This window comes from Pyxicephalus adspersus, chromosome 4 (assembly GCF_032062135.1).
Source record: "Pyxicephalus adspersus chromosome 4, UCB_Pads_2.0, whole genome shotgun sequence".
NCBI classification, from domain to species: Eukaryota; Metazoa; Chordata; class Amphibia; order Anura; family Pyxicephalidae; genus Pyxicephalus; species Pyxicephalus adspersus.
Window position 1 is genome coordinate 22,353,350 of NC_092861.1, and position 11,944 is coordinate 22,365,293.

At 38.1% G+C, this 11,944-nt stretch overlaps 2 protein-coding genes across 4 annotated transcripts in view; both read left to right on the forward strand.

Annotated features, from left to right (window-relative positions):
• The window catches only part of MBOAT2 (membrane bound glycerophospholipid O-acyltransferase 2), a 126,184-nt gene extending 115,891 nt beyond the window's left edge, over positions 1-10,293 (forward strand). For all 3 annotated transcript variants that reach the window (XM_072407549.1, XM_072407548.1, XM_072407547.1), the window contains 4 exons: positions 402-466; positions 1,355-1,487; positions 2,637-2,788; positions 3,829-10,293. In XM_072407549.1, the coding sequence (XP_072263650.1) occupies positions 402-466; positions 1,355-1,487; positions 2,637-2,788; positions 3,829-4,051 (573 nt within the window). In that variant the 3' untranslated portion in view covers positions 4,052-10,293. The remainder of the gene's footprint in view (positions 1-401; positions 467-1,354; positions 1,488-2,636; positions 2,789-3,828) is intronic.
• Positions 1-11,944, forward strand: part of ITGB1BP1 (integrin subunit beta 1 binding protein 1) — a 488,766-nt gene that overhangs the window by 310,388 nt on the left and 166,434 nt on the right. The gene's annotated exons all lie outside the window — the stretch shown is intronic.

Genomic DNA, 11,944 nt, shown 5'->3' on the forward strand with positions numbered 1-11,944 from the left:
CCCTATTGTGAAGGCTGGAATCCGGCTGGTAGTGAGGCGAGTGTACGCGCATACTCGAGTCCGGACCGCGGTAATCCGCGATCGATGGCCGCGCGTACTTTTGCGCTTCCAGCGAGCGCGGATTTTATTGATGAATCAGGGGCCATGTTTTTTAGTGGTATATACATAGATTGCCAATAAACTATCTGGACCCTGACAATGTCTGGCTCTTGCAGTGTATGGAAACTTCAGTTGTGCCAATCGATTTTGAACAGGCTATTATGATATGATTATGGTTCTCTGGAGTCATTCATACTTTTCCATTCTTACTTGGAACTTCAGTAAAATGGAATTACTTAGAACACATTCCTCAATCAATACACCAAAGGAACATATTTAGTGATTGCTATTTTCTATTTCAGTTTTCAACAAGCTTTAAGATGTTCATTGATAACTGGAACATACAGACTGCACTGTGGCTCAAGAGGTATGACAACTTCTTTCTTTTCTGTATCGCATTGCTACAGACATATATTTTCCTTTATACATACCAAGTATGTACAAAGAAGTCTGATTTAAAAATTACAACCATTTTTTTCATTTTCCAGGCTGCAATTAAACTACTTTTATAAATAAATCTAAAATCATTTTCAATTTTATCTGGTGTGAGGAATTATGATTTTTTTTTTCAATGTATAGAAATCATGCACAAGCAAAAGACTTATTCAACAAAGTGGTGTAGTATTGCTGCGCCAAGTATAGCATCCCTTAATAGCCAATCAGAAGCCTCTCTGACCTGGCAAACTAAATCTGATTGTTGGTTTGATGATTATTGCCCTCTGACCTGTTTGATTAAACAAGAACAAGTTTCTAGAAAAGTGTCCAGTGTTGTTAAACCATATAACTGTCATATGTATGGGAAAAGTGGCAGAATGTGTTTCTTATCCTATGAATTTGGAGTCTGCAGTACTGTATTGGCCTTTCGGTATACCATATTTCTAGCCAAAACATTTTTATAGCTTTGGATAAAAAGAAAAACTGTTTACTGCTACCTGGCGCTTATTTAGAGAGATTTTTCCCTGTACCCCGTCCATATGACACTGGTTTCACCAGACATGCAGAAATATATAAATTTGTAGCAGAGTAGGGAATTTATATATCTGATGCCAGCAATTCATCATTGAAAACCTTGATGCAGGTTTGAGTAGGTAACAGAAATCTTACATCACCTAAAATCACTTACTGTCTGGTACAAACATCATCAGCAGAACAGGAAGGGTAGGGAAATCTGTTACGGAGTCCCGAATAACAACTTTAACTGTTAGTCAATTGTCAGTCTGTATTTGAAATAGCTGTATGTCGTTTTGTTCCTCAGAGTATGTTATGAACGAGCCAACTACAGCCCTACAGCTCAGACCTTCCTGCTGTCAGCTGTTTGGCATGGTGTATATCCAGGGTATTACTTGACCTTCTTTACTGGCAGTCTGATGACACTAGCAGCCCGAAATGTAAGTACAACTGGCCTGCATACATTTTATTTTAGCCAGCATGCCTAGCCTTTAAATATACCTAATAACCTACATGTCTCATGGGTAAAAAACATAACTTTAACTTTCATATTCTGCTACCTCCTTTCTTCTACACATGCACTATATAGCCTGTATTCCTGACAGCTTATATGTGCTAATGAATAGGTGCCTAGGTTTAAAGTCATGGGGCTTGATCCATGTGTGCATGCATCGGATATGCAGAATTCTCTCAAAGGGCCTGATTTATTAAAGCTCTTCAAGGCTGGAGAAGATACACTTTTATCAGTGAAGCTGGGTGATCCAGCAAACCTGGAAAAGATCTGGTCCAGGACTCAGAACATTTGCTAGCCAATATTTCAATTTCAGGTTTACTGGATCACCCATCTTCACTAATGAAAGTGTATCCTCTCCAGCTTTGGCGAGGTTTAATAAATCAGGCCCTTAGACTTGGCCTATGGGTCCAGGGACAAGTTGTTAACATTGAGGCTGCCACTGATGAGTTCTTCTTCAGATACTAGTTGCCTGTCATCCTAACCCACTTGCTTTAGTTTTTTTGATCACTGAGCAAAAACAAATATGCAAATAATAACTTCTGGTTTGCTTACTTGCTTTGGGTCGATCATTCAAAATAGCAAAGCAGTAGGTGAGCAACACAACCTAGCAACTAGCGTTTTCAGAAGACCAACAATTACAGTGTCCAGAGATCTCCCAAGGTGGCTTGATATACCTATGCATTTTATGGACACCATTCCAAACTTTTCAAGTGCATTACCAGTGAAATTAATATTAATTCTACAGCAGATAAAGACATTTTTGAAAGGTATACACTTCCAACCTTCTGGTTGACACAAGTGGGGATAGTCATCTGCAACATTGTTCTTAGGTTTTGTAGCTGAATGATAGAGCATACATAATTTTATATATATATATATATATATATATTATTACCTCTGAGCTGTGTAAAGCTTTGAAATGGATGTACCTAAATACAAATACTTTGTCAGTTAAATTAGCTCACTTAAATGTATCTCATTTTTGTTAGTAGTCTTTCACGCAAAGTTCAAGTTTATGTCTTAATCTGATTATCATTTTATATGGCATAGTACATTTTTCAATTTTTTTTTTTAGATTAGAAGCAATGTTCGACATCATTTTCTACAGTCTCCTGAACTCAAGTTTGTATACGATGTCATAACATGGATAGCAACACAAGTGGCAATCAGCTACACTGTGGCACCATTTGTGCTCTTATCAGTAAAACCTTCTTTACAGTTTTACAGGTGAGTGTAACAATCAGCTACATATAGATGACTTTTAGTTGCCTCCATAATGTTAGATTTGGCAGCTCAGTGCTTCCCGATAATATTCAAGAAGAAAGAAGTTGCCATGTTATTATGTTACCTCATACAACTTGCACAGTGAAAACACTCAGCATCCCTCCTATCATTATAAACTAACAAAATAAAAGGCTCTGGCTGCTTATACTCCCCAATCTCTGATCCTGTCCCCCCCTAATTTACCGATCCAGAAATGTAGCAAAGCTCCATCAAGCATTATTCTAACCAGTTACTGTGAGCCCAGGATGTCAAGACTCAGTGAACCACGCTTTACCCCCTGGCCCTGGACCTACAGAGGGAATGCCGCAAAAAATGGCACCATTGTCTTCAACATTTAGCATTTAACCACAGCTGAAGGAAGAAGAGGATAAAGGCTGGCCCAGGCAAAGACACCTGGAAAAATGTATGTATACAGCCCAAAGTAAAGGTCCCAGACAAATCAGCCCACCCCACCTTTGAATATGTGTAAATCCATGACTACTGCAATCAAGTTCTACCCCTATTGGACTATTAAAAATAGAACTAAGTAAAGTTTTAGATCAGCCATTCTCAACCAGGATTTCTGTGGAACCCCAAAGGTTCCCCCAGAGGTTGCCAGGAGTTTTTTGAACTTTGGCTGATGGACCTCCAATCTCATAATGCCTGTAAAGTTTTGGGTAGAGCCAGCTGCATAATCTTTAATTTCTGCATAAACTCAAATGATTTTAGGTGTCTCCAAAGATGTTATTCTTCCAACATTGTAAGGGTCCCCTGGTCACCTGGTTTATGAGGCTATTTTATCCATTGTTCTCCATTGGTTTCTTGGGACTTTAAAATTATTTTGAGGATTCCTTGGGGGTGTTGGGTCTTAGATGGTAAGTAAGGTTACTTTAAAAAAAAAGGACTTTGCACCTTTTGGAGCACAAGATATTAATTGTATAGTTCCTATAAAAAGTAAATGTTGAATTGATATTATTTTAAAAATGTAATGTATCTTTTTTAAGCTCCTGGTACTACTGCCTCCACATTGTCTGCATTTTGGTGCTGCTAACTATGCCAGCCCGTGCCAGGAAAAAAAGAAGTTCGGAAAAGGAATCTATTGCTCCTCTTCTAGAAAAAACAAGCAACAGTGAACCCATCCCTGAACAGAACAGCCATGCCACAACAAACAACAATAGCAGTCAGCGAGAAGAAACAGCCTGGAGACGCCCCAGCGCCCCTCAATGACTGCCATATGACATTTTGTATGTTTTTAAAATTCCATTTTTAGAACCTCCAACTGGTTTGTGAATTGTGCACAGGAGAAGATGGTATTACAAAACATTCTGTATGAGGATAGCACTGCAAGGGAAGCTCGATAACCCCACATTGCCATGCCATGTGGGCCTAGCCTTACAATATCTCCATTATTTTATAATGGGCACTCAGGACTTGTAACATACGCTCTTAGGACCATGTTATGTGTGTATTCCTTTAACGAACGTATGACGTCTCCAGGCATTGCAGGGGTTACACAATTTAGGCACAAAACATACAGATCCAGAAAAATCTTTCAGAACCCTTTTGCCTTAATCCCTCTCTCTACTGAATGAAATTACTGACTTGTTGTTGGGTATAAGTAATCTTTGTACTAATGGTGCTGCCAAGAAGGGTAGTATATCCAATGAAGAAGCAGTATTTTAAATAATGCTAACGAATCATAGAGCTGGTTTAAACAAGATGACTAAAGAGGCTGACCACCTTGAGTTCATTAAATCAGAATATGGTCATGCTAAGACACGGACCTGTATTTAGAGCAATGATGTCAAATGACTGTTGTACTTTTAAGGATATATAGTTTCTCTGAGAAGCTAGGAGGTGAAAGGGAGGATGAATCATGTAGATGCAGACCGTCCAGTTTGGAAATTGTATGTTTCACAGCTAGTTAGATACTTTCTGTATTAGAGTGTATTTTTTTTTTCTTAATCCTAAAAGCAATGGTTGTCAAATGGCTAGGTCTCTGACCAGCTTTTGTCTGTCATCGTTTGGACAACAATCTGGCCTCCTGACATCAGTGGCAAGTTTGGCAGTATAGGCTGGGCATAGACATCTGTCATGTCTATATCACCGCCATTGGTACACGCAGCAGCAATACAAGACCAGAGCTAGTATTATGCTTCTCATGCACTGGCAGTGTCATACTGGCAACTTAAAGGGGGCAAGGGTCCTTACCCAGCTGTGTACACCAGGTAAAATTCAGGCTTGTGGGACTTAGACGGTCCCCTAGACAAGACCTTAAAGAAGGGACATCACACTTGATCATATACCTTGTTCTACTGTTTCAAGTTTCCAGGATATATGTGCAATTGCCCTACTCTTTCTTACAAAAAGGGCCAAGAAGTGGACTGATCTTTGATGTTGGAATATGATTGGGAAAGGCAGGTGTATGACACTGAATGCATTTTATTATTCTTCTACTTGATAATGTGGGCACGCACTATATGAAGGAGCAGAAAAGATTTCTATGTTTCTGTTTATGTGGCCACAAGGATTTTTGCAGACTTGTCTTACCACCGTTCATGTCTTTTGGAATATATATTATGTGATTTATGTTTATTATAACATTGAAGTCCTAGTTTATAGAACTTTGAATCTTTTGCAGCAGATTTGACAACAAACACAATAAATAGTTTTGTCTAGCTTTAGATGAAACTAGAATTTTACATGTAGGAAGAGTTTTAGGCTGATAAAGGAGAACTTATTTTTCCATAGTGGCCCACTTAAGAAAAAATATAGGTCTTATCTCCGTCCGTGTCCTGACGCCAGCAATGAAAAGGTTTCATACTTTGCACTTCTGTCTTTGTATCTATTGTCTGCTCTGGTTTCCATAAAGATCTGCATACTTTTGTAGGAAATGTGTATGACTCTGCTTTATGGTGGAGAAACTGTACCTTGGTGTACTCAAAGGAAAAGGGGCATCTCATTCCACACGCTACCTAACCTCTTACCTTACCCTTACTACTTGTGCACACAGGTAAAATAAAACCAAGCCGACAGCTTTAAAATGCACTTTGCAGTTCCCATATTTGATTGAAAGGTTTCTTTTTGAATATACAATTGTACTTCGGTTAAAACTCCTAAATTGTTAGGATTTAAGCTGCTTATTTCTATTGAGAAAGACACCAAAATCTGACACAGCTGTGTGCAGACAATCATTCTCAACTGCTCCCATTCACGTGAATAGTATAGATTGGGAACAAGTCTGAAATGAAGGGGTTGCATTCATGTATGATCAGATGTCTTTTGAGCACCCAAGGAGACCTAAACTCTGAGGTCTGCATTAGTTCAGCAAGTTAAAGTATATGTAAACCCCAATAATGGACTTCTCCTGTTTGGTATTTTTTGGTTTAATAAACATACCAAAAAGTATTTTGCTATAAATGTTAGATATGTTTAAAAAACTGACTTTTCTATATCTGTGCTGACTGTTATCAATTACATTATTACGGTTATTTTTGGGAATCAAAGATCTACCCCTCTCCATGTTATTGATAATAGGAGAGTGATAGGGTTCTGTAGCTATGTTTTATTTCTCTTGTCCTGATACTGAGCGATGTCATCCTAGGACAGAAAGTGTCCTACTGGTAGAAGAACCAGGTGATAATAATGGAAAAAAAGGTTTAAAAAAGAAAACCAATGCATTCACCACATCTAAGGAGTGGTAAGGTGCAAAATGATTACAGTTTTGTTTTTCACACTTGGTAAAGTCAGTGACCCGGTATTTATTTGCATTTGTATATTTAAAGGTGGTCAATTAAAGGAATCTCCAGGAATCTAGAAAAGAACCATAGGAGCTAAACTTTATGGCCATAATTTTGGGGACACCTGACCATCACATACAATATGGCCAACTATGTGGGCATTCATTTATAATAATTTTTTTTTAAGGAGTACTGTAAATGCCACAAGGACAATATTATGAATGTATGTTTGCATTTCCAACCCTGTTGAGGGAAGGCTTTTTTCTGTTACAGAAAATCTATGAAGCCATGGATTGATGATTTCATGTAAAGGCCTACGGAGCTCTCACCTTAGCTCTACCTTGGAAAGACTTTTAACACCAGGGTGTCAGGTCTTACACCAGAGCTATCCTCGTCACAGAGTGGTTTGGGGTCTCCGTATGGTTTTGAAATGGGATGTCAACCATATTATAGAGGAGTAAAGGTTGGTTGTCTGCAGATGTTTGGCCATATAGTGTTAGTGGATGTTCTTGTTAGTACTGACACAGCCACAGAATAATGTATTTAAACTTTAAACCTGATTACTAAAATCTCATTTAGGCTTTAACATGCAAATGTAATTTCATAAGTAACTTTTTATTCCATTTTCATTAAAGCTGAACTCCGGGAACTCCACTTATGTGCCCCCTGAAACCTCCTCACCTAGGGTTCACTCCAAGGATGTATTTTTTCTTGTAGTTCAGCTTTAAAATAATACCTGGTAATTCTACCATGAAGATCCCAGAACCAACATAAACCGGGTAAACCAATTTTCCCAACTGCATTGCTGCATTTTTTATCTGTCACACAGGCATCTGATAGATGTCATTTGGTGTTTACACATACAAAAGGTAAAGAGGTGAGTTACTGGGTGGTGAGGTACTAACCTTTAGGTTTATAGTAGAGAATTCACAAAAGTCTTGAAATTCAATTATAAAACTACTTACCTGTCTTTTCTTTTACTTCTATTGATGCGAAGATTATGGCCTGTTACTAGAAATAAAGCTTGCCTAAGACAACCTAGTACATCAGGGTTCCAGACAATGTAGCAACCATGACACTTAATGTAATTCAATGCAATATTGAATCCTCGCTATTCTGCATTATTTGGTTACAGGATGTTGCTCTCAGCTGCTATGAAGGAATATACATAATTTACTCTGTATGTACAGTCACAAAGAAAAAGATGAATGCAGGCAGTGTAATGTTATATAAAACAACTGGTGAATCATAACTTGACTAAAGTTCCCATTAAGGTACTTGTAGACCTTAGCTTCGAACAATCCATCAAAAGATCTTTTGTTCTCACTTGCAGTAGAAGAATGTGTGTTGTGAGTTAATGGATAGGCTGTAAATAGCACCGCTAGCATAGAGAAATGATGGGAAAATGTTTAACTTGCTTGATCGACGATGGTACATTCAAGTTATCTGTAGAGGTTCCTCATGCCCAACAGGTAGCCTGAACTTTACAGAGGTACCTCAAAATGGATTTCCAGTGAAAATGTAAATAACCTGTTTGCTTGTGACAATCTTACACAGTGACACAGAGGTGTCTCTTGCAGCTGGATTTAATTTGCAGCACCATCATCTGCTGACATCTACCACTGTGGTGGGACCATTGTATCTGCACAGTCAGACTTCACTTTGATGAGCACCATAGTTTGCTTTGCACTACATTAAAATGAAAATGAATGGCAGATCTGAATCATACTAACATTCTCATTTATCCAGTTTAATTTTACACCTGGCCATAGTCATCCATAAAAGCTTCAGGTAGGTAGATCATAGAGATCATTATCAGAAACTATATATATATATATATATATATATATATATATATATATATAACCTAGACAAGAGCAGGAATGAGGATTGGAGAAATACTCTTTAAAAGAAATCTGTCATAAGAGAAGTATAGAGGCCTTCTTTGCTGAGCTGTCCTTCTGAAAATTCTGGTTCCCTGGCTGTCATGAAGTTATTACTCACTTGGTTTAATTCTCCTAGTGGTCATGGCGGAGCAAGTATGTATAAGTTTTGATTTTCTCCTAAACAATTCTCCTGCTCTCCATATTTTTGTATAAGTAATTTTTTTTGACTTGGTATCAGCTTCTTGCAATACCATGCACAGCAGAGCTAAGGCTAAGTTAGGGGAAATCAGCAAGAACGACCAATTATGTCATGCTGAAATACTGATGTGCTAACTCAAAACATGCTCATAGTAGGAGAGAGCTGAATGAAGTTCCATCAGTAATCTGCTTCTCCCTTGCTGTACAATTAAAGCCTAGGGACATGAACAATACTATGTAAGTGAATTCCATGCACATATAAAAGAGACAAATCAATGTTGCTGCTTAATCATTATTCCACTCTTAAATGCAAGCAGTGTAAGTGCCTAAATATGATTTGATATCAGCCTTTGCAGTAAAAAGAGCCAACTACGTGTGCTGAACTGCTGCTCTAATTAAAGACCATCAAGACCGGAGAAGATAGACTATCATGGGAGAACCTGGGTGATCCAGGTCATTGAGGTGCGGTCTTCTCCAGCCTTGGAGAGCTTTAATAAATTGGGCCCAATGAGAGAGCGGAGTGACCAGGAAATCAGCTACTGTCCTGCTTCTCCTTTTATTCTCTTGTAATATAATTGGGGTGGGAAAGGCATGTAAATGGGAGAAAAGTGCAGTAGGCATGAATCAGGTCCCTCCCCCTAGGAACAAAGCAATGTAAATCTCAGGACTAACTGAACAGTAATACAAATCCTTTTGCAGGTAAAACGTCGCCTATATATGAATTTCATGTGTGTGTTCAGCTGTTGGCCTGGGCTCAATTTTAACTGCTGCATAGAAAGATCAGGATCCCTACAGGGCTGCAGAGCTGTATAAATCCCAGAACTGAAAAGACTGAAATGCAAAGACAGCTCCCATATGTATCTGCTTTTTCAGCTTCATGCTTGGATTTAACTTAAAAAGTAGTAGCTTCACATAACAGCCAGGCAATTAACATTTTCAAAAGGAGCATCAACAACTTCCTCAGTTCTGACATGACAGGTTTTCTTGATATTGGTTACCATTAGGCAATACATTTAATGATAGTAAATTAAAGAACATTCCAATATGAAGGTATCAGCGGACTATTAAAAGTCATTGCTGTTTCAGCATTTGCTATGTGTTGGTTAGGGACTGTACTGTTCAAATTTTGCACCTGCTGTATCATTAGTGCAGGAGGAAAAAGTTCATGTGTTGTCTATTCCAAATATAATCAGATTCTGCCTGGTAATTTCTGGGCAGGTTGGAATATTGAAGCTCAAATTGATTGATTTGACTAAATTGGATAACATAGGCAAAGCCAACATGTTCTTTTCCTCCACCATTTCTTGCACCATGTTCATTGTTACCTGGACCTTCTACATGCAGTCAAATTATCACCTGGGTGTGTGCCTCAGCGGCATGAAATCAGTGTTTCAGGATATTACCAGCAAACTTCTACAACCTGTAATCTTGTAATAATCCTGTCTATGATTATAGTTTTATTTTATGAGAAAACACAAATCATTTTAATATTTCCTTGTATCCATTAGATCACTGAAAATGCCCAGGATCAGCATTAAGACCTTATGTTCTGTGTTATGATATACTGTCCCTTCTTTTGGCCTATTGTAATGATAATTTTATAATCCTCATTGTAGATATATGTTGAATAAAGTTTTATCTACTGTTCTGTCTCAGTGAGTGATTTATATTGCCTTACAATGTGAATCTGTCATTTAATTTATTTATCAGGCTGATCTAAACCCTGTTGAAAAAACTTATATTATCCTTACTTTTTTGTGTCATTTTAAAGTCGTTTTTAAACTTTTTTTTTTACTACAGCCTTAATTAAAATAATACCTTGTTCAGGCATTTCTTTTGATGGGGTGGCAGCAATCTTTCCTGGTTTCCTACTTGCATTGTCACACTATCACATTTGATTCCAGTAAACACTATAAGTGACCCTGCTGATGCTAATTGCTCAGGCATAGTTCACCATGTCAAACTCAGTCATACACCAAGTCTTTATCAGGACATTGGTCCAAGCAACAGTGTGCAGACAATGCTAATGTCATGGTAGCCACAGGCGGGTGGTGGACCTTTTGTGTCCCCGACCTGCTAGGCAGCAATGTGTACAGGACACAGAACATAAGGCACTGGCCTCTGGCTTTGCCAGCGTACCCAGCAAAGGGTGATGAACTTAGTGAAGCAGCCTGTACACAAAGGGTATGGTGACTGCTGACTGGGTAGCACCAATGCACAGTACAAAAGTGGAAGGCAAAAGCGTAGTTGAATAATCTAAGGTCAGGACAGCCAGCAATTAGGAATTGTCAGGACAGAGCCTAGGTTGGTATACCAAAAGATCAGAATTAGGAAATGCAAACTGAGAAAAGGAACCAGAGCCTTGAAGAACTCCTTGTTCAGGCAGCATTCTGCTGGCAGTCAGTTCCTTATATAGGGGAAGTCATGTGACGAGCAGGTGACAGACCCCACCACCAGAAGGAGCACTAGAGTTGAGGCAGCTCAGGTGGTGTTCAAACTTCCGTCAGTAGATGGAGTTCATCTGTGGAATATCCTGGACCTTTAAAAAAATTGGCATCTCTCGGAATCACATGGTTCAGATTAAGAAGTAGACAGTGAATGGGATTCCTGGGTAGAGGTACTGCTGACTGGAGACGAGTGCAAGACGAGAGCACAGATCCCCTGGTTTTGCAGGGATCGGTGACAGCTAGAGTTGATCAAAGGCACTGGAGAAGATGGGTAATGTTGAGATACAAAAAAAGCAAAAAAATAAAAACACAGCATTTACTAAAAGAAAATTACTCAACAATTTTTTATGTGGTTTATAATTCTCTAGCAAACCTCACATTTAGCCACTTTATAAATGTATTTTATATTATCCTTAACTCAAATGATGTTTAGGAAATATTGTTTTCCTTTCCTAAAATACTAATATTTCATGACCACTTGCTTTCAGAATATGGCAAGCACTGGACAAAAACTGCTGGATCCATTGCTAACTTTCTAATTTAAATTTAAATAATAACGCCAGAGGAATATCTTATTGTGTTATTGTCTTAACAAAACTGAATAATGAGCACTGTAAGTATACTGTATATACTCAAATATAGACCACTCTAACTGCAAACCAAGATACCTTCTTTTAACTATCAAAACCCAGAAAACTGCATTGATTTAAATATAAACCGAGGGCACAAAATGTGTCTTTTACACAACATTCAAAATGGTAATCAACAGTAATGCAAATTAAAATAATATAAAAAAAACATCTATGGTGTTTTATATTTTTACATTTATTTAAAAGAGGAACAAAATTA